Here is a 19,900-nt window from a genome sequence, read left to right as displayed (position 1 = left end):
AAACACTTCAGTGTTACAGAAGAACCATGAAGAGGGGCACGACACGCCAAACGCAGGCTGTCTCTATGGCAACCCACAGCCTCTGGGGCCCCTCAAGCATCTGGCAGTTCACACACCCTAAGTGATGCTGTAGCATTAACTCCAGAAAAGGAAAGGTTCAACAGTGGGCAGCACCTTCTGTTTTAAAAGGCTCCAGAGCACAAAACATGCTTTAGAAAGATGTCTATTTTAGCCGGGCGGGGTGGCTCATGTCTGTAATCCCAGCACTCTGGGAGGCCAAGGCGGGCGGATCACTTGAGGTCAGGAGTTCGAGACCAGCCTGACCAACACGGTGAAACCCTGTTTCTACTAAAAATACAAAAAAAAAAAAAAAACCCGGCTGGGCGTGGTGGTGCATGCCTGTAATCCCACCTACTTGGGCAGCTGAGGCAGGAGAATCACTTGAACCCAGGAGGAAGAGGTTGCAGTGAGTAGAGATGGTGCCACTGCACTGCACTCCAGCCTGGGCGACAGGGACAGAAGGAAGGAAGGGAGGGAGGGAGGGAGAGAGGGAGGGAGGCTGGCTGGCTATTTCATAACAGTTAAAACATATTTTAAATATTTTTTGAAAAAAATCCAACTCTTAGTATTTACAGGCTAAAAATCTCAGCCATGTGGAAACTTCAGCTCTTTAAAATGGCTCATTTCCTGAGTGCCCTGGACACCTAAAGTTTGGGGGTTTTTTGTAACAGCTTTATTGAAATATAATTCACATACAATTCACCTATTTAGAGTGTACAATTCAATGGCTTTAAGTACATTCAAAGAGTTGTACATCCATAGCTAAGGTTTCGATGCTAACGCTAGGATAGAGCTATCACTACCACCAACATTATCACTTGCTGAACACATCAATGTGCTAGAAGCTTCAAATTTTAAGGTACGGCAAGTTGAGGAGGACAAGGAGAGAATTACAGGAGAAGAAAAAAGAGAAGAGAAAAGAAAGAGGGCTAGAGAGAAGAAAGCAACATCCTCATGTGGAGCTTTTAACTATAAAAACCATAAAACTTTTGCAAGCATAGCAAGGTGGCCTAGGGCTCAAGATCCACCCAGAGCAATACCAACAACATAAAACCACAAAAGCCTTCTATAAGCCACTGCTTCACCTTCTAGAAGGCTAACACCCACATGTCAATCCACACACATTCAGGGGACCCACAGGTCATCACCAATCAAAACCCAACACACTTGTGAACCCAAGCCAGGACACTGCTCTCAGTCACTTTAGAATCCTTCTCTCCCGGGGTCTTAAAGACAACTCTCACCCCAACTCCCACCTTGGGTATATGTTTGGCAGACACCTGGCTTAAGCCAGACCTGTCCTTGGGCCTCGCACTAAATAGCAACGAAAAAACCAATGTAGAAAACATACACACTCATCACCACGGAGTTAAGAATAAAAGCAAGGTTTTCTCTTTTCAAATAGACGATTCATTCCAATAATCCGAGCACACCCTAGCAAGTCCAGGAATGGAAGAAAACTCAAGAGAGGAAAATGGAACTTTTTCCTGAGACCCAAAGTAAATATTTCCTGTCTGGGTTTGGTGCCACTGAACTCGTTTTCCCCAGGTCCTGCTTCTGCTCGGTTGTTCCAGGACTGGGCTGGGGCCATCCGCGATGTCCAAGTGTCACTCTTGAATGACTTGGTGTTGGTATTCCCAAGAGGCAAAGGAGGGAGGGAGCTAAGAAGGGGTGCCAAGGCCCAAGTAAGCAAGTATTCCTAGGGCCTTGAAAAAGGTGGGCTGGACGGGTGCAGTGGCTCACACCTATAATCCCAGTACTTTGGGAGGCCGAGACGGGCGGATCACCTGAGGCCAGGAGTTTGAAACTAGCCTGGCCAACATATAGTGAACCCATCTCTACTAAAAAATACAAAAATTGGCCGGGCGTGGTGGCTCAAGCCTGTAATCCCAGCACTTTGGGAGGCCGAGGCGGGCGGATCACGAGGTCAGGAGATCAAGACCATCCTGGCTAACACAGTGAAAACCCGTCTCTACTAAAAATACAAAAAAAAATTAGCCGGGTGTGTTGGCGGGCGCCTGTAGTCCCAGCTACTCGGGAGGCTGAGGCAGGAGAATGGCATGAACCCGGGAGGCGGAGCTTGCAGTGAGCCGAGATCGCGCCACTGTACTCCAGCCTGGGGCACAGAGCAAGACTCCGTCTCAAAAAAAAAAAAAAAAAAAAAAAAAATACAAAAATTAGCTGGGTGTGGTGGTGCACGCTTGTAGTCCCAGCTACTTGGGAAGCTGAGGCAGGAGAATCGCTTGAACCCAGGAGGCAGAGGTTGCAGTGAGCCGAGATCGAACCACTGCACTCCAGCCTGGGCGACAGAGCAAGAGTCCATCTCTCAAAAAAAAAAAAAAAAAAGAAAGAAAGAAAAAAGTAAGAAAAAGGTGGGCTCCAGACCTGGTAGGCAACGAGGGTCCAGGGGTACCTGGTGTGGGGAGCACCAGCACACAGAGAGGATGAGCCCAGGTGTGTGTCCAGCCCCGCTCTAGCCTTTCCCAGGGTTTCTGCAGAGGTGAGTGCCACAGCCCTGGACACTGCCGCAGACGGTCCCCAGTCTGGGCAAGGGTGTGAGGGAGAGGCCTCTTGCCTCCACAGCCCTTCTCTTACCAGATTGCCGGCGCCCCTGGCGCACATGGGAGGACACCTCATCCTGGGAGGACCAGGCCTTCTTCAGCCGCTCTGGGCTGTAGCGGTATCGATTGGGATCTGCACCCAGGAGAGAGACGATCAAGCTTTTGATTCCCAGTTGGCCTTGGCCTACCCTAGACCCTGTCCATACCCAGCCAGACCTCTACACCCACCCAGCTCCAGGGCCAGGAGCCTCCAGAGCTCCCTCCATCTTCCAGCTGGGAGCTTCAGGCACCGAGAGTCCCACCACTCAGCAGGAGAACATCCTTAATCATGTAGTTCACCCCCCAGCCCTTAACAGGAGGCCCCCGTCCTCCCTGCTCCTAGAATAAAATTACCAGGTAAAGCTTCCCCAGGATGCAGCCTGACCTAGCAATGTGCACAATTAGGGACAAAACAGGCAGAAAAGGGCACACTTACAATAGGAATCCATTTCCAAGATGGCTTCCTTGGCCTGAAGGGGAAGGAAATGCACCTGGTTATTACCTTACCATGTGCCGGCCTTCCCTGCCCATAGGACCTACTGTTGCTGTACGAGGACACCCTGCAGTGCTGCACCAAGGCCCGGAGCATCTGCTGTACTGACACTCACTGTCCACTGGAGCCCAAATCCAGAAGGTGAGCCCCCAGTGGACCTTGCAGAGCTGGCTCAGAGGAGCATATTCTCCCTGCACCCAGTCAGGAGCTAGGGGAACTCACCTTCTGGGGAATGGTGGCATGGTGGTTCTCTAGGATGAGCCTCTTGATGTGGTGAGTCCAGTTCCGTTTCTCCTCCACTGTCTTGGCCTGGGAGGACCCAAGGGAAAGGGACCCAGGGGTTATCATTACAGGCCTGAAGCTGTCTAGCATGGACAGTGCTTCCACCCAGGGAGAAAAAGTGGGGCCATGCTGGGGCCTCTGTGAGGTTAACCTGACTCCTCACTTTGACCCTGAGAGGCACCTGCAATGATCCCTGCCTTACAGATGGAGACACTGGGGCTTGGGGCAGCTAGGTGAGCAGAGGAGCCAGGAGTCCCACGCACGTGTCCCCTGGGCATCTTGTTCCCTAGCCCCTGAGCCCCACCTTCCCCTCACCTGGATGCTGTACTGCTGCTTGCTGTGCTTGTAGTGGGTGACGGTGAAGCACAGGGAGTCTCTGGTGCTTTCAATCAGCATCAGGGAGGAGCACTAGGGGCAGAGGGAAAGGACAGTCAAGCACAAGGTTGACAGCCTGGGGAAGCAGGGAGGGTGATCTCAGAAGGGTGGTGCTGCAGCCCCAAGAAGCAGACAAGAAGGGGAGCCCAGATCCTTTGGGAAGGAGAGAAGATGGCGGAGGAGATGGGGCAGGGCCTGGTTACCGGGATGTTGCCCTTGTAGACAAAGTGATCGCCCCGCTTCTTGGTGATAAGCAGTGTTTTGTCAAAGAGGAAAAAGGTCCTTTCATTGCGCACGCGATGCACGCGGAACGTGCCCTCCAGGACAAGCTCCCCGTAGGTGGTCAGGTCGGGCCCCTTCCAGTTGATGAGGAGTGACTGAATCTCCTGCAGCAGAGGGGCCCCAACCCCTAGAGTCAGGCCACTGGGGCCTTAGGAGGCTCTGCAAACCCTGCCACAAAGGCTCCCCCAATGCCACTGCCCAGCTCATCCCAGCAGGGTGGCCACAGTCCCTCTTCCCAGCCGAAGCCTGGCCCACCCAGCCCTGCCCCTCCCCCAGCCTCCCAGCCCCAGAGCACCTGGAGCCGGACTGCGTGCTCATGTCTCCTCTTCATGTCATTGATGTACCAGGCCACACAGGTCATGGTGTCAATGGCATCCTCCACCACCTCAAAGCCATCCTCTTCTTCATCAAAATGCTTGGCAATTTCCTGCACAGAAGATAGAGGCTTAGGTACCCCTGACTCAAAGGCCCTGCCCTCCCCAGGCCCCAGGTGCTTAGGAGGACCAAGGGGCTACCTGGAGCAGCAGGTGGTACTTGAGGATGCGCTGGACTGGCTTCAGCAGGTAGGAGCCCAAGGGCAGTGAGTGCTGTAGCAGCTCCTGCCGGTCCCGAAAGAATTTGGCCTGCTGCTTGTCCCGCATGCATTCCGTCAGGGCGGCCACAGAGCTGGGAGTGGGAGAAGGGCCAGTCACCACCTGGGGAAGGCCTGGATGAGGAAGTGGGGGGCTCCGGACTCACCAGATGGCTCTGCCTTCCCTCTCACCCCAATTACTCACTTGGGGTAATTGTTGCAATACTGGGTGTAGATATCAAACTCTTGGCTCTAAGAAGAGATCAAAAATAGTGATTTCAGGGAGATTCTCATTTGACTGTAAAGATGGTGGTACCAGATAGGCCCCTGGCCCCCAGAGCATCCTCTGTCCTCTGTTCCCAAATGCCTACAGAGCCATCTTTATACCTATTCGTCAAGGACACCCCATCCACCCAACAGCCCTGGCTCCCCTCAGAACACCTTTCTCATTCAAGACAGAGCACCCAGCACTTTCCCTGGAAAGGGATCCCCAGGACTCAGATGTCCTCTTATGCTGGCAGTTCTTGTCTCTCTGAGCTCTCAGCAAGGTAGGACAGAGGCAAGGGCCCAGCCCTTCTTACCCTTTCCACAAAGCAGCTGGCCACAGCCACGGGGTCACTATTGCAGCTGTCCAGGTCTCTGAGGAGCTGGCTGGGTGAGGGAAGAGCAGCCACTGTACCCTCTGCAGAGGACAATGCCCCTCACTGCCCCCTCCCCAACCTCCCGAACCCTGACTGACAGCCAGCCCTATTGCTTTACTAAAGAACTGGGGCTTCTAGCCTCAGAGGGAGTCCTGCCCCAGGCAGCAACCACAGAAAGTATCCAGCACAAAGCAGCCACAAAGCAGGAAGTCAGGGAGACCTACAGGCTCAGCAAGCGGGAGAGGAAGGGGGGACCCCCATACCCACCTCGGGAGAACACAGCTCCTCTGCAGGCAGAAGGAGTCAAACACACAAAAGCAGAGGATTAAAGGGTGAAAGAGAGAGAATGAGGACTAGCAAAGGAGCCAGGGCACCCAAGATGTGGGACATGGGGAGAGACAGGTGAGTCCTGGCACCCCTAGAAACACTGCTGCCTGCCTCCTCCCTCTATGCTCCTCCTCTTTTCCCAACCCCTCACCATTGGCCTAAGTCCTCCCTGCACCCTGCCCTCCCAGACTTCTCCAGCTTACACAGCCAGAGCTCCCTCTGCCCATCTTAAGGGGCCTGGGAAACGATTCTTGCTGTCCTAGCACCGCTGTTCCCTCAAGCCCTGCCCCTCCAGAGCAGTGCACTTTCCCTGGGGAGTCTGTGGCCCCAGGCAGCAGACCCATGCCCTCTGCCCTGACACAGCCCCTGGCCAGGCCTTGTTTGGCTTCCCACATGTGTCTTGCCTCGGTTGTGCAATCCACTAATAGGTCAGATCATCTCCAGGGAGCCCTTGGGGTCAGTGGAAAGGAGGATAAGAAATTAAGAGATGTGCAAATGGAAAATGAAGATGAGAAGGATGGAGAAGCCACCCACAGGGAAGAGAATCAGTGTGCAAGGAAGGGCCCAGCAGCCCCCTGAGGGGGCACCGGCTCAGGCTGGACCCAATATATGCACACACCCTCAAATTATCTCCCCGTCTGCCCTTGAGAGAAAGCACATCAGCCCAGGGCACAGAGATGGACCACCCTTCCCTGTCCTCAGAGATCAGGCCCCAGGCCCACATGTCACAGGCCCATGAGACCAAGGACATCCAGGGTTCCTCCCTAGGCCCTCAGGTGGGCCTCGCAGGCAGAACATGGTGAGTGTCAGGCCCATTCACACACCTGTTCAGTGCGTAGATGTTTTCTATGTTCCCAAAGAGGGCGCTGACCTGTTCTGGCTTCAGCAGCCCAGGTGTGTCAATGATCTTCAAGAGGTAGTCCTGCGTGGAGGGAGGTGGTCAGAACCTGGCCCCCAGCACAACCCTGCCCACTACCTTCCCTAGCCACACCTCATTTCGGCCCTGCTGTGACACCACTTCACAGACATTGCCTACTGTGAGACAGCTTCCACCCCAAAATTCATGTCCACTTAGAACCCCAGAATGTGACTTTATTTGGAAATAAGGTCTTTGTGGATGCCATTAGGTAAGGATCTCAAGATGACTTCAGATAGGATTTAGGATGGGCCCCAAATCCAGTGGCTGCTATCCTTATAAGAGGAGAGGGAGGACAAAGAGGGACACAAAGAAAAAGGTGACGGGAAGGTGCTGGGCCGCATCTCCAGGCCAACGATGTCAAAGACTGCCTGGAAGCTAGATGACAGGCATAGAACACCTACTCCCTCAGAGGCTTTGGAGGGAGCCAACCCAGCCAACACCTTGATTTTTGGACTTCTGGCCTCCTGAGCTGAGTGAGAATACATTTGCTGTTTTAAGCCACTCAGTGTGTGGTCATTTGTTACGGCAGCCCTAGGAAACTAATCCACGCCCCGAGCCAGTGAGGCAGAGGGCTTCCTCAGTGGAAGCTACACAGCTGCCCTTCCGTGCCCTTCCGTGCCCTTCACCTACAGTGGCCCTGCAAGGTAGGTGTTGCTTCGTCTTACAGAGAAGGAACCTGAGGCTCCGCACGGCCAGGAAACAACAGGGCAGGGGATGCACGGGGCCAGGCCCAGAGCCCATGTCTTCACTCCATTCGGTCTCTGTGGCACAGGCTCTCTAGAGCCATCTTCCCAGGCAGGCTGGGGATCCACCCTCCCTATCAACGATGCTCACTCCTGCCGGCCCAAGCTACTGATCTGGCCCAAGGTCCTAGGGAAGCCTGAGGGGTCAACAGCTTTCACGGTGCAGTCAGTGAGGGTGGGAGACCCCAGTCCTCCAACTACTTTATGGGAAGCGGGTCTTTTGAGAGCTTCCCTCCCAGGGTGAAACAGGCTTCTGCTAGAACGCTGTGCCACAGGGCCCCCGACACGCACCTCCACGATGCTGCGCAGGTCCTGCACATACAAGCGCTCTGTCTCCACGATCTCCCGCACCACTCGGCCCAGGTAGCTGAGCTTGTGGTGCGCAGGCCCTGCCACTGCCCGGCTGTTGAACGGGGAGAGGGGCCCCTTCACGTTCAACCAGCTGCTGGAGTTGTTGTTGCTGCTGGGGAGATGCCGGCCTCTCGGGGAGCCTGCCCCATTCTCGGCGGGAGGCTCAGAGCCGCTGGGTTCCTCCATGGCACTGCGACTGTCACGGGAGGAGCCCGACGAGGAGGTGGTAGAGGTCAGGCTCACCGGCCGCTCCTGGCTGCCATCCTGGTGGAGGGAGGTGGACACAGGCATCCTGGCATTGCTGCCTGGGGAGGGCACCCCAGGGAGATTCTGCAACAAGACAGACAGATGAAGGGTCAACCTCTGAATGCCCACAGAAACAGAACAGAGGGACGGTTGCCAGCGGTGGGGGCAGGTGGGGTGGGAAGGTATTGTTTAGTGGGTTCAGCGTTCAGTTTTAGAAGATGAAAAGGTTCTATGGATAGACAGTGATGACAGTTGCACGATATGAATGTGCCTACTGTCACTGAACTGTGCACTTAAAATGGTGAAGATGGTAAATTTTGTTATGTGTATTTACATTTAACACAATTAACAAAACAAAACTGAATCCCAAGAAGAGCCCTGCTCTCAGACTCTAGGAGCACTGATGAGGGTGCCCAAGTCCACCTGCCAGCACAGTGGTCCAGGTACCCTCTAAGGAATTCACAGGCCAGCCCCACTGCTGGGGCACAGTACTTAGTCCCTCAGAGCCTCAGCTCCTCACCTGTAAAATGAGGATGGATACAGCCTACCCCATGGCTGTGTCCTCCCAGATGAAGCCACCTGCTGTTTGTAAAGCTCTGAGCATGATGCCTGGCACAGGGTACGTGCTCCATACACCATCAATATGGTGATAATAATGGCAGTTGTCAAGAAGAACTTCTCAAGTGCCCACCTGTCTGTGGCCTGTGCTGGGGTCACTGTACAGGGATGGGCAAAGATCTGGTTCTTACAATGTTAAGACAAGACACATACCAGGGGTAATATTCTCCCTAAGATTGCAAAACCTCAGGGGCACCAGCGGCTTCACCACGAACCTCAAACTTTCTGGATACTGACTGGCTGAGCCAGCATTATCCCCCGGCTCCAGAGCCCCACCCCAGCACCTGGTACAGGCTGCCTCTGACTCATCCCAGGCCCCAGGAAATTCCCCAGGGCTGAGCCATCAGTGAGTCTCTGTAAGCTCCCGTTGGCACAGCTGGGTGGGGGCAGCAGAGAAAGCAGTAAACTGCACTCAGGTGAGGCAAACAGAGCCTCAGGTGGACTTTATTCCCTAAGCAGATGGTGTGGCTCACAGGCAGGCCCACCTGGAGCAGCCAGGGGACGGAAGGGTGGAGTGGCCAGACTACTTCAGGCTGTAGCCTTCGGGAAGGACAGGGACACCCATGCAAAACCCATGCCCAACCCAAAGAGCTCACCAATGCCACTTTCCAGAGTACACATTTCATTGCTATTTCACAGGAAAACAGTAAGTTCCTGGGCATCCCTGTCACCCCTACTGACCCGAGTCTTCTACCCCTAGCTCTAGCGCTCAGAAGTGACTAGACCCCAGACATGACCAAAGGGCAGAGGCTTGAGCTACAAGGAGAAGAATCTAGAAGCTGCCATTACTCTGGGAAACCTTGGCACTGGCCCCTGGTTTTCTGTGCCTCTGCCTGAACCTGGAAAGCAACACCCCTGGGTCTCCGGCTTTTGCAAATGTTCTCTCTGCCTCGGCGTTATCTTGTCCCCATCCACCCCATATGGTACCATCCCCCAACCTATGTAATTTACATCCAATCTTTAGGTCTCCGATTAGACGCCACCCCCTCCAGGAACCTTCCAACATCCCCCAAACCTGGGGAACTCTTTCTGTGTTCTCTTACTACCTCCCAGGTTTCTCCTACTGTAGCACTCGCCTGAGACAGTGTGACTAGTTTGAGACCCTCTGCCCTACACCATTAGTTACTAAAAAGCAGGGGTCTTAAGGGCCAATTTAACAAACGAACAACAATGGTGAACAAATTGATGCTTTTACTGAGGTACAGATCAAGCGCCTCAAGACCTACTTACCACCTGCCTACTAAACTGGCCAGGATGCTCTGGAGCACAGCACTTTGTCACTGTGTCTCACTGGAGGGGGTCACCTCCAAAGGGCTCTCGACTTGCAGATGGGGACTCAGTGACAGCCCAGTGCTCCCCTCCGCAGTGCAATGCAATGCCAGGAGGGCTAATTAGCAGGATCATTTTGGTAAAGCTCTTTGAGCTGCTCAGAGGAGAGCCCCCCGGGAATTGCAGGGCTGCTGCTTTTTCCTCCCTCCTCAAAAGGGCCTTTACAATTAATCAGCTATGCCTTTTACAGAACCAGCAGGCAGGGCAACACCATGTCATTCCAGCACCGACAGACAAAAACCCAAGCTCCGCCCCAGCCCTTAACCCCCAGCCCTGTGGCACTCTGATGTCCTTCAAAGCGCACTGCAGTCAGGCACCCCACCCACCCACCACCACCATCCCAGCAGGGAACAAAGGGGCAGGGATTTACAGCCTAAGACCTTTCCCAGATCACATCTGGGGTCAGTCGGCTTCTCTGGGGAAGTTAAATGGAAACGGCCCCACTCCCAAATGGATTTCACAGCCAGCCAGTTCACAGCCTTAAAGCAAAAGATTACTCACAGCCCCACCCCTACCCCAACCCACACACAATTAGGGAGATTTGTCTCTAAAAGGGACCTTTTGAGGGTCCCTCTTTGGGGATCCCACTGCAAGAGGATAGCAACATAAGCACACTTCAAACCCAGAAACTAATATGTCTTTTCTACTTGGAGAAGTTTTCTCTCTGATTGATCATAGGCTACCTGTCTGCAAACTAAGCTCATATCTCCTAAGGCTAAAACAAAGCATAACAGCCAACCGCTAAAATACTCTAAGCGCTATGTACATAGTAAAGTGCCTAACCCCTTGCAACAACTCCAGAAGGTGGGTTCTATTACTACCCTCATTTTATACATGCAGGCACTGGAGGCCACAGAAGTAGCAAGTGGTAGAGCCTGGACTTGAACTCAGGCACTGAGGCTCTAGAGTTCATGCTCTCCTGCCCACTGCCTCCCTAACGGACTATACACCAGCCAGGGCCACAAGCAAAGGACTGGTCACAGACCTGGCTGCCATGGCTTTGCTTCAGCATAAGCTGCAGGGGACATATGAAGACCTGAAGGATTGGGGCTTAATGACATGACACTCGGAAGGACTGAGTCAAGATTCCTTAAGGCAGTTTTTGGACCTGCTACTATGTGACCTTTGGCCATTCACTTTCCGGCTGGAACAATATGGTAAAATACAGATCCCCGGTCAAAGGATCACAGGTCATGGGTAAGCAGAAAGGAAAAGGGAGAAAGCGTGAGGTCACCAGAATTGGACTATAAACTTTTTGGATGACGAGAGAAGCCCTGTAGTGACCAGGAGACCCAAGATCACAAGACTCTCTCTCTCCTGGGCAGGAGGACTTGCTGGAAAAGAACCAAGAGCCCAAGACAGGGAGGGATGAAGGACAAATGAGGCACTGAGTACAAAGCAGGACACTAGTGCAGACTGTCAGGAGGCACTGTTTGATGGTGACGGATAAGAGGCATCGCTCTCAATCGGAGTGCATTCTGAGTGCATCGCACTCAGCTGGAGTGCATTCTGGCCCTAAGACACCGGATTGGAACCATTATGTGTGTGTAGCTCAGACTCCCACAGAGACAGTTAAAGTGCCTCCCCTCGTGCTCCCTGGGCGAGGCCAGCCTTTCCTTCCTACCTGAAGAGCACCACTCCATACCATAAGATTCCCCCAAGCCAGGATGAGAACTCAGGTCTTCAAACACATCCTGGAAGACCATGTCTGCTAGGGAAGTAGGAGGCCAGAGAAGGAGGTGATGAGGCAGGCAGCAACCAAACCCTCAAACCAGGTACCCAAGCCTACCCCATCCTACCAGATACGGGTCTCCAGTTCTCCTAAGTATGCCCCAGCCATGACCTCTTCCATCTGGCAACATGAATCAATCCAGTCAGTCATCAATCAGTGAATCAGTCTTCTAGAAAACTCGCTTTCTCGGCCAGGCATGATGGCTCACGCCTGTAATCCCAGCACTGTGGGAGGCAGAGGCGGGCAGATCACTTGAGGTCAGGAGTTCGAGACTGACCAGGCCAGCATGGTGAAACCCCGTCTCTACTAAAAATACAAAAATTAGCCGGGCATAGTGGCAGGTGCCTGTAATCCCAGCTACTAGGGGGGCTGAGGCAGAAGAATCGCTTGAACCCGGGAGGCAGATGTTTCAGTGAGCTGAGATCACGCCACTCTACTCCAGCCTGGGTGAGAGCACGAGACTCCATCTCAAAAAAAAAAGAAAAGAAAAAAGAAAACTCTCTTTCTCAAGTCCTATACTTGTGAAACCTTCTTTGATCAGGTCCCCAAAGACTTTTCTTTTTTTGAGACCCTGTCTCCCTCTGTCACCCAGGCTGGAGTGCAGTGGTGCAATCACAGCTCATTGCAGCCTCGACCTCAAACGATCCTCCTGCCTCAGTCTCCTAAAGTGCTGGGATTAACAGGTGTGAGCCACCATACCCAGCCAAGCTTTCTTTTTGATGGGCCTAAGAAGCAGCTCAGACATACACTTTTAAGGATCCAGGGGCAGAAGAGCGGGAGAGAGGGAAGTTTCTTTTTTTTTTCTTTAAATTTAAGCCTAAACCACACCCTTCCTCCACCCACACCTGTCCTCTGGAGGAGCTTCCCTGAATATTGCAGGTGCAGAGGCAGGCAGGCTGCAGCAGGTCCCCGGATTCCCAGCACAGCAGACTGGGGCCACGTCCGTGCCCTCCCCACTACACCTCAGCACCATGCCCCATTCTGACCCAACAGGAAAGAAAAAAGGGACACCCTTATAACCCACAACAGCCTCTGTGTTCTGTCCTCAGGTCTCCTGTCACTGAGGCAATGGGACCCTGCTCCTCCCCCATCCCACAGGGTTACGGGGAGCCTTCTGGAACTCTGTGTCTCTGGTCCTGGGGAATGCCCAGGAGTCAGCCCACTCCCACTGGCTCCCCCTCCCAGGCCAGTGAGCTGAGGACAAGGTAGTAGAGGGGAAGAGGACACTTGGGGATGAACCCTCTGGTGGGCACACCAGAGACTCCCCAGAAAACATTCTGGTTCAGAGGCTGATGTCATCATTTCATCCACTGCCCTTCAACCCACACTCAAGAATCAGAAGCCACACCACACCACAGCTGCTTTGGAGCCAGGCAGAAAATGAGCAAGGAGGGTCCCCAGGGGCAGCTGCTCCAAAGGCCCCAGTCGGGGAGGAATCCACACAGCACCTGCACACAGGGAAAGTCCTCGTGGCTAGGCGCAATGGCTCATGCCTGTAATCCCAGCACTTTGGAAGGCCAAGGTGGGCAGATCACCTTTGGTCAGGAGTTCGAGACCAGCCTGACCAATATGAGGAAACCCCATTTCTACTAAAAATACAAAAATTAGCCGGGTGTGGTGGCATACACCTGTAATCCCAGCTACTCGGGAGACTGAGGCAAGAGAATTGCTCGAACCCAGGAGGTTGCAGTGAGCCGAGATCGCACCACTGCACTCCAGCCTAGGCAACGAGAGCGAAACTCCATCTCAATAACAAAAAAAGAAAGGAAGAAAGTAAGCCCTCGCTCGGCGATGGCGCAGCTCTCCTGTGTGGCCTTCATCCCTCAACTACATCATCTGCTAAATATTCCAAGGGCTCTCAAAGCCAGGGTGGCCCAGCGGCTTTTGTCCTTCCCCCAAACAATCCCCATGACAGCACTTTCAGAATCTCTTCAAAAAGGGTGCCAGAAGGAAGCAATAGAGAAAAGCTATAACTTTTCCAGAAAAAACCGTGTGGGAGCAATGTGAACTTCCAGAGAGAGATCTCTCTCAACTAAGATCTCAACTAAAGATGGTGAAATCCCTCGGCTGTGCTCTTACCCGCAGCTCGGCACCACTCTGGGCCACCTGGCTCCCAAACTGTCCCCAGAGGCCCAGCTCTTGCCTGTGTGTTCCCACTGCTCCCCGCACTCTAGGGGCTCTCCTGGGGGAGGGGAGGACCCCCTCCTAGGGGACCCTTGCGCCCTTTCCCAGCAGTTTCCTCACTCTGACCCCTCCCATCCCTCCTGGAGATTCAGCAGCCCTGAGCACCGTAATAAAGCGCGAGAGAAGGCTCCCCGGGGAGTGACTTTGTGTGCATGTGAGCAACGTGACTGCCTGCAGAGGCTGTGCCAACAGTGTGACCAAGGTTTCTGGGCCACCCAAACCCAGCCCAGCTGGCTCAAATTCATTTTCCCTCGGGCATGAATTTTCCCACCACCTAAGAGCAGCAGGGCCCATGCAGTCTGGCTGGGTCCCTGCAGCAGGACCACAGCTGCCAGGAAGGAAAAGGATTGTGTGTTGCCAGGGGAGCCCTCCCACATGGACTCCAGGAGAAAGTCTGGGCCTGCAACTGAAGTCCAGAAAGTTCCCTCGGCCTGGCCTTGGAAGGAAAGGAAAGCCAGGCACCTAGCTCAGAGGGAGGGCTGTTCATCCACACCCCCCTGTCCCCACCTCCCCAACATGTGCCCATGTTGTCTCTCAAACCTGGAATGTGTCCCCAGACCCTCTGCCTATACACATTTAGCAATCACCTCCTTCAGAAAGGCCTCCTCAACCATTTCCTAACATACACACTAGTGTAAGCTGAATAACGCCCCTGCCCAAGGATATCTACAGCCTGACCCTCAACCTATGAATGTCACCTTATATAGCAAAAGGGACATAGAAGGCATATGTGATCAAATCAAGGATCTTAAGATGGGAGATTAACCTGGATTAGCCAGGTGGACCTGATGTGATCATAAGGGTCCTCATAAGAGGAATCCGGCAGGAGTCAGGGTCAGACAGAAGCAGACAAGAAGCTGGGAAAAGGGGACAATAAAAGCAGAGGGACAGAGAGAAGGGAACTGGAAGATGCTACACTGCTGGCTTTGAAGACAGAGGAAGGGGCCACAAGCCAAGGATACAGGCAGCCTGGGAAGCTAGGAAGGGCAAGGAAACAAATTCTGCCCTGGATCCTGCAGAAGGAACCCAGCCATGCAAACCCAGTCTGACTTCTCATCTCCAGAACTTTAAGACAACAAATGTGTGTTGATTTAAGCCACTAAGATTGCAGAATTTGTTACAGTGGCAATAGGTAAGTAATATACTCCTCTGAACTCAAAACACCCTATCACTTACAGCACTGGTCTTGGGGCTTGATATGTACATGCATCTCTTCTGGACAATACAGTAAAACCCAGTGGGCTGGGCCTTCTTTCCCATACCTTCCCTTCAGCCCCAGAGAGCAAGGCACATTAGGTGTTCAATAAATGCCTGCTGGAAGGACTCTGAGATGGTGCCTGGATAAGCTCACCACTCACACAGTCAAGAGAAAGGTAAACAGTGGGTGAGGTCAAGACCAAAGCCAGTTCCTCCTAGCCTAATGAGTCTCCACATTAGTCACTGCCAGCAAGTTTCCCATCAACCAAGAAGCGCCAGGATTGGTGACTGCTCATTCACCCCAGTAGTCCCATCCCACTTGGCCCCAGACAGGGAGCTAGAGCATGGCATAGCTGCCCCGCTGGGCTACATACTAGGTGACCAGCCACAAGAGACTGGGAGGAGGGGGAAAGTGGCCAAGTTCAGAAAAGAGGCTGTGATGATCTGGTCTCCCTGCAAAAGTCCTAGGAAAAGCAGTTTGCCAGGAAGTTTCATGTAAACATATGCTAAAGCCAAATGGGGGCAAGTGTTGTTGATTATAAATTGCTCTGGTTCACAGCCAGTGTAGAGGTCACTTGGCTGCCAGCACAACTTGTCACTATGCAATGTGCCCCAAAAATGGAACAGCCAAAGAAAGCCCTAAAGGGTGTTACTAGAAATTACCCCCTGGAAATCAGACAGATCCAAAGTTCCCAGAGGCCCCACCTCTCTCATCTTGAGGTCAAAAAGGTTCACAGGACCGCTGCTACTTACCAGCAAAGTTCAAGAACCCAGCCCTGCAAATTTGCCGTCTTTCCAGCCTCATCCCCATTTCAGCGGCTACTTGTTTTGAGGCCTCTAGGCTGGAGGAGGGTGGGCGGGTAGGAGGAAGCTGCATTTTACTACTGCCTCAGGTTCAAAAGCACTGGAGAATCTCAGTGGGAACCAAGTGGGTGTGGGGGGGCCCCATTGGGTCCCTCTGCTTCCTTGGCAGAAAAGAGAATATGCACAGATGCAGTGGAGCCCACAGAGGTCAAATGCAGTAAACTCATCCACAGGCTGTGGAGTCAGGCAGACCCCATTTGACTTCCAGGCCCTCCACTTTTCCTGGCTGTATGTGGCCTTGGGAAGTCACTTCACCTCACCAAGCTTCAAGTTCCTCGTGAGGAAAATAGGCACAGTAAGAGTGCCAACCTGACTGGGTTGTCTCCAGGGTTGAGATGATACAAGTAAGTAACCCGTACATCTGACATACAGTAAGCCCACAGAGAACGGTGGTGGTGGTGATGATGATGATAACGGATAATCACTTATTTGTTCTGCAAGCATCAAGACAATGAGATTTTTCTGCCTTGTACCTATCATGTTTGATCCACATCTCAAATTAATAATAATGATACAAGTTACACTTGGTGAACCAGCATGACCTAACCTTCCCCCACCACCCATGTGTTTATCCATCTTCTATGATCTCAACATCAATATAGACCATGATCTTCTAAGGGCAGACACACAGCAGTTCAGCTGGAAAGGAAAAGTAGTCTGACACCCATACCCAACAGGAGGTCAAGCCAAGAAATGAAGTATTAAGTGAGTCTGAATCCCGCAGCTATAGCAGAAAGGGCGCATTCCTCTGGGATCCACACGGAGAGACGGCATATACTACCAGGAGCTGGAGAGGAACAGGGCCAGGGGACACCGCAGGACTGAGCAAGAGCAGAAGTTAAGGCAACTTGAGAGAGCAAAAGCACAAATAAGTGATTAACAAAAACCATCCTTGACACTGGTCCTTGGGTTTTAAACCCATCTGCAGGGTAGACACCTGGGAGGGCCAGGGCATAAGACAAAACAGCAAGGTACTGGGAAAGGCTCTAGTGTGGACCCATTCCTAAGTCACAAGGAATATCAAAAAAAGGAAAAGCAGAAGAATGTGTATGAAAGAGCCCAGGGACTACAGCCAGCACTCCTCCAAACTACCCTAGCTCTGCCTAGCCACTGCATGATCAGGAGCAAGTCGGTGGGCTCTTTGTGCCTCAATCTCTCGCTGATTTGAAGATCACCCTAGTAATCTTCCAACCTAAGCTGTTTACCAAGCACCTACTGTGCACAAAGACATCATGGCAGCCCTGCAGTTAGGACAAGTCACACACAGACTCCACTCTTCAGAGCTTATATGCTATAAGGCAAAACAAGACAAGGCATCTGTAAGAAAAGGAGGGAGAGAATCCAGGCATGAGCAGTATGGGAGTTCAAGACTGCCTCCAGTTTGGGAATTCATTCAACATGAATGCCAGGCCCTGGGGATATGACATGAAAAAGACATTGTCCCTGTCTTTGAAGAACTTGAACTTCAGAAGGAAAAATGGCCACATAAACAGAGTATTCACAAAACAATGCCTTGAGTCCTAGTATAAAAACATGAATAAATAAACTGTGCTAACAGAAGAAGGAGTAGCTAGTGCTACCTGGGGGACCAGGAAGCTTTCTAGGAGGAGGTGACATCTTAGCTGAGTCATAAATGATGAGTAAGCTTTTGCCAGGTGAAGAGATCTGAGTGTATTTGCTGCCAAGAGAGCAGCTGAGTCCTGAGAGGACCCAGACCACCCCCACGCCCCGGGCATCTGGCAACAAGAGGCCAGGCTGCAAGGCAGGCCAAGGACAGATGGAAGGAATCCACGTGGCTTTGTGGGAAAGGACAGATCCAAGCCAGGTCTGGAAGAACAACTACCAAGACATGTGGAAATGGGGCTCCGTGAGATGAGGTGTCAGAATGTGCCCTAAAAAGGTCCAAACCATGATATGGGCTGTGGCTGCAGGTGTCCCTAGAGCCAAGGAGTGTTCAAGAAGAATGCAGAAGGCCAGGAAGGTGCTGGCTGTTCAGAGACAGCTTCAAGGAGGAGCGAGAGATCGAGGAACATTGGCTAGAAAAAAGAATGAGACCCATTCCAACCCTTGTAAAGAGGGAAGAAATGAGACCCAATAGAAATGTCAAGAGATGAAGCTACATTTAAATTAACTGCCTCTAGGAGCAGGAAGAGAACACCTACTCTAGAAAACTGAGATGCCAGTGCTTAAATGGAAGAAATCTCTCAGTGGGATTTCAGTCCAGCAGCTCTCAACTGGGCTGGGGGAGGAGTTTGTGGGCATCTTACTACCCAAGGGTTTTTTCCTTCCCCTAGTTCTCACTTTCCCTTCCCAAGCCCATCAGAATGGTGGCTTGGAGGCAAGGCTGCCAGGGCAATTCCCTAAAACACAACTCCCTTCCCAATTCCAAGCATGAGCTTCCAAACCCAGAAAGTTATGTAGACAACCCCGGCCTTCCCCCTCCCTCAGGCCTCGCCTCTTCTTCGAAGGTGATACAGCAAGAGAAGAGCTCCAACACACCCCCCTTCTTTGCCCTGGGCTCTGACCTTGGGCTTGGTGCCTGACCCAGAGAAGTTAGGAAAGTGGATTTTCCAAAGCAGACCTTATGGACACACACACACACTCACACACGTGTAAATTCCCAAAGGCAGCCAGCCCTTCAGCCAGCAGGGCCACAACACACACTTCCCCTATCCTACAGGGCCCAGGGGGCCCCTCTGTACCCATAGCTCCTTCCCCCATGTTCCCCGCTTCCCCTACTAAGGGGCCTCACTAGAGACGCCTAAGAAACTCATCCAACCAGTTTCTGGGTAGAGGAGGGGCACTTCCTGCCTCAGCTGGGAGGGTACATGGACCAGAATTCAGACCAGTGGGGCAGTATTACCCAATCCCAATTCTGGGGTGCACACGTGTAGAGACACGGCCCAGGAAGCAGCATCTACTCCTTGAAAAGTGAGGCCTTGATTTGCGGTCGATCTGCCCTGACCTCCATGCTCCTGCTTCTCTGAACTATGAAGTGGTGGGTGCCAGGGTTGGGGTCCGCTGTCCACCAGGGAGGAGACAGAGCAGGGGAATAACCTCCTTTCAACTGCTCTACCAGCTGACGCTTGGTTTGATCCAAAACAACCACCCTCTGTGGATTCTGGGAAAAGGAAACATCAGGAAGAAGCGGGAGATTAACTCTGCTCCGTGTGTGTGTGTGTGTGTGTGTGTGTGTGTGTGTGTCTGTGTGTGTGTGTGATTAACTCTGCTGTGTGTGTGTGTAGGGTCCTGCGTGACCTTCTCTAACCACCCAACTCCAAATGTTCAAGACAAGAAGTCCCCCTGAAGGCCCCAGCAGAACCATTTACAGTTGCCACCGAAAGGGCTGTCTTGCTGTCACCCAGCCACATGACAGTCCACTAAGAAGAGCAGCTCACCTATGCCTGCTCCCTTTATGGTCCTCAGTGTCTAACCCACAAGGGAAAAACCTGCCTTTTACCCCAAAGCCTGTGATTGGCTGGGTTTCCCGGGGGAAGTCCGGCAAGGCTTAGAGGCCCGGAGTTGAAAGAGTCCCCATCCCCCCCCATTCCCATCCCCTGGCCTGGCCCCAGCCGGGTACCTACCGCTTTCCCCAGGAGAGCTCCCATCCAGGCACCACGAGGGTGGCGAGGGGCCGGGCAGCCGCATTGTCCCCAGCACCGGCAGCCCAGCAGTTAACAGGCTTGGTGTGAGCAGCGAGCTGCCACCAACAGCCTCGGGAATTAAAGCGCCCGCCGCCTCCTGCAAAACTTCGTCAATAAATGTTCTATTCAGAACCAGTTCCGCGTGTGGGTCATACTTTCTGCATTTCTCTCATTCCTGATTGCTGGGGGGCCCTAGCCTAGGAAATGCAACTTCCCGACACAAGTTGGGAATGCAGGTACCCGCTGGGTAGGGACCCAGGCCACAGCCCTGGGAGGTGAGCGCCACAGGGCTAAGGACCTGTACAAACCTCCAGCAATTAAGCACAGGGGATACTAACTGCAGGAATCAAATACTGAAGACTTCAGAACAAAGCCAGATCATTCACCAGCACAACAATGCTCTGTTTATGCAGCACCTCCCCCACCCCAGGCCCTCGAGGCT

The 19,900-nt window shown here is 52.8% G+C and overlaps 1 protein-coding gene across 4 annotated transcripts in view; it reads right to left on the bottom strand.

Moving 5' to 3' along the window:
• Nucleotides 1-19,900, bottom strand: part of PLEKHG3 (pleckstrin homology and RhoGEF domain containing G3) — a 45,507-nt gene that overhangs the window by 11,599 nt on the left and 14,008 nt on the right. For 2 of the 4 annotated variants that reach the window (XM_030812171.1, XM_030812189.1), the window contains exons 1-12: nt 19,399-19,509; nt 7,585-7,974; nt 6,456-6,553; nt 5,245-5,314; nt 4,869-4,915; nt 4,608-4,758; nt 4,388-4,519; nt 4,014-4,196; nt 3,751-3,843; nt 3,376-3,462; nt 3,097-3,130; nt 2,656-2,754 (exon numbers count right to left, since the gene is read on the bottom strand). In XM_030812171.1, the coding sequence (XP_030668031.1) occupies nt 2,656-2,754; nt 3,097-3,130; nt 3,376-3,462; nt 3,751-3,843; nt 4,014-4,196; nt 4,388-4,519; nt 4,608-4,758; nt 4,869-4,915; nt 5,245-5,314; nt 6,456-6,553; nt 7,585-7,974; nt 19,399-19,422 (1,408 nt within the window). In that variant the 5' untranslated portion in view covers nt 19,423-19,509. Of the gene's footprint in view, nt 1-2,655; nt 2,755-3,096; nt 3,131-3,375; nt 3,463-3,750; nt 3,844-4,013; nt 4,197-4,387; nt 4,520-4,607; nt 4,759-4,868; nt 4,916-5,244; nt 5,315-6,455; nt 6,554-7,584; nt 7,975-19,398; nt 19,510-19,900 lie in introns of those variants that run through there. The other 2 variants (XM_030812179.1, XM_030812200.1) reach the window with 1 other exon arrangement.

This window comes from Nomascus leucogenys, chromosome 1a (genome assembly GCF_006542625.1).
Source record: "Nomascus leucogenys isolate Asia chromosome 1a, Asia_NLE_v1, whole genome shotgun sequence".
NCBI classification, from domain to species: domain Eukaryota; kingdom Metazoa; phylum Chordata; class Mammalia; order Primates; family Hylobatidae; genus Nomascus; species Nomascus leucogenys.
This window is presented reverse-complemented; position numbering and strand designations above follow the sequence as displayed.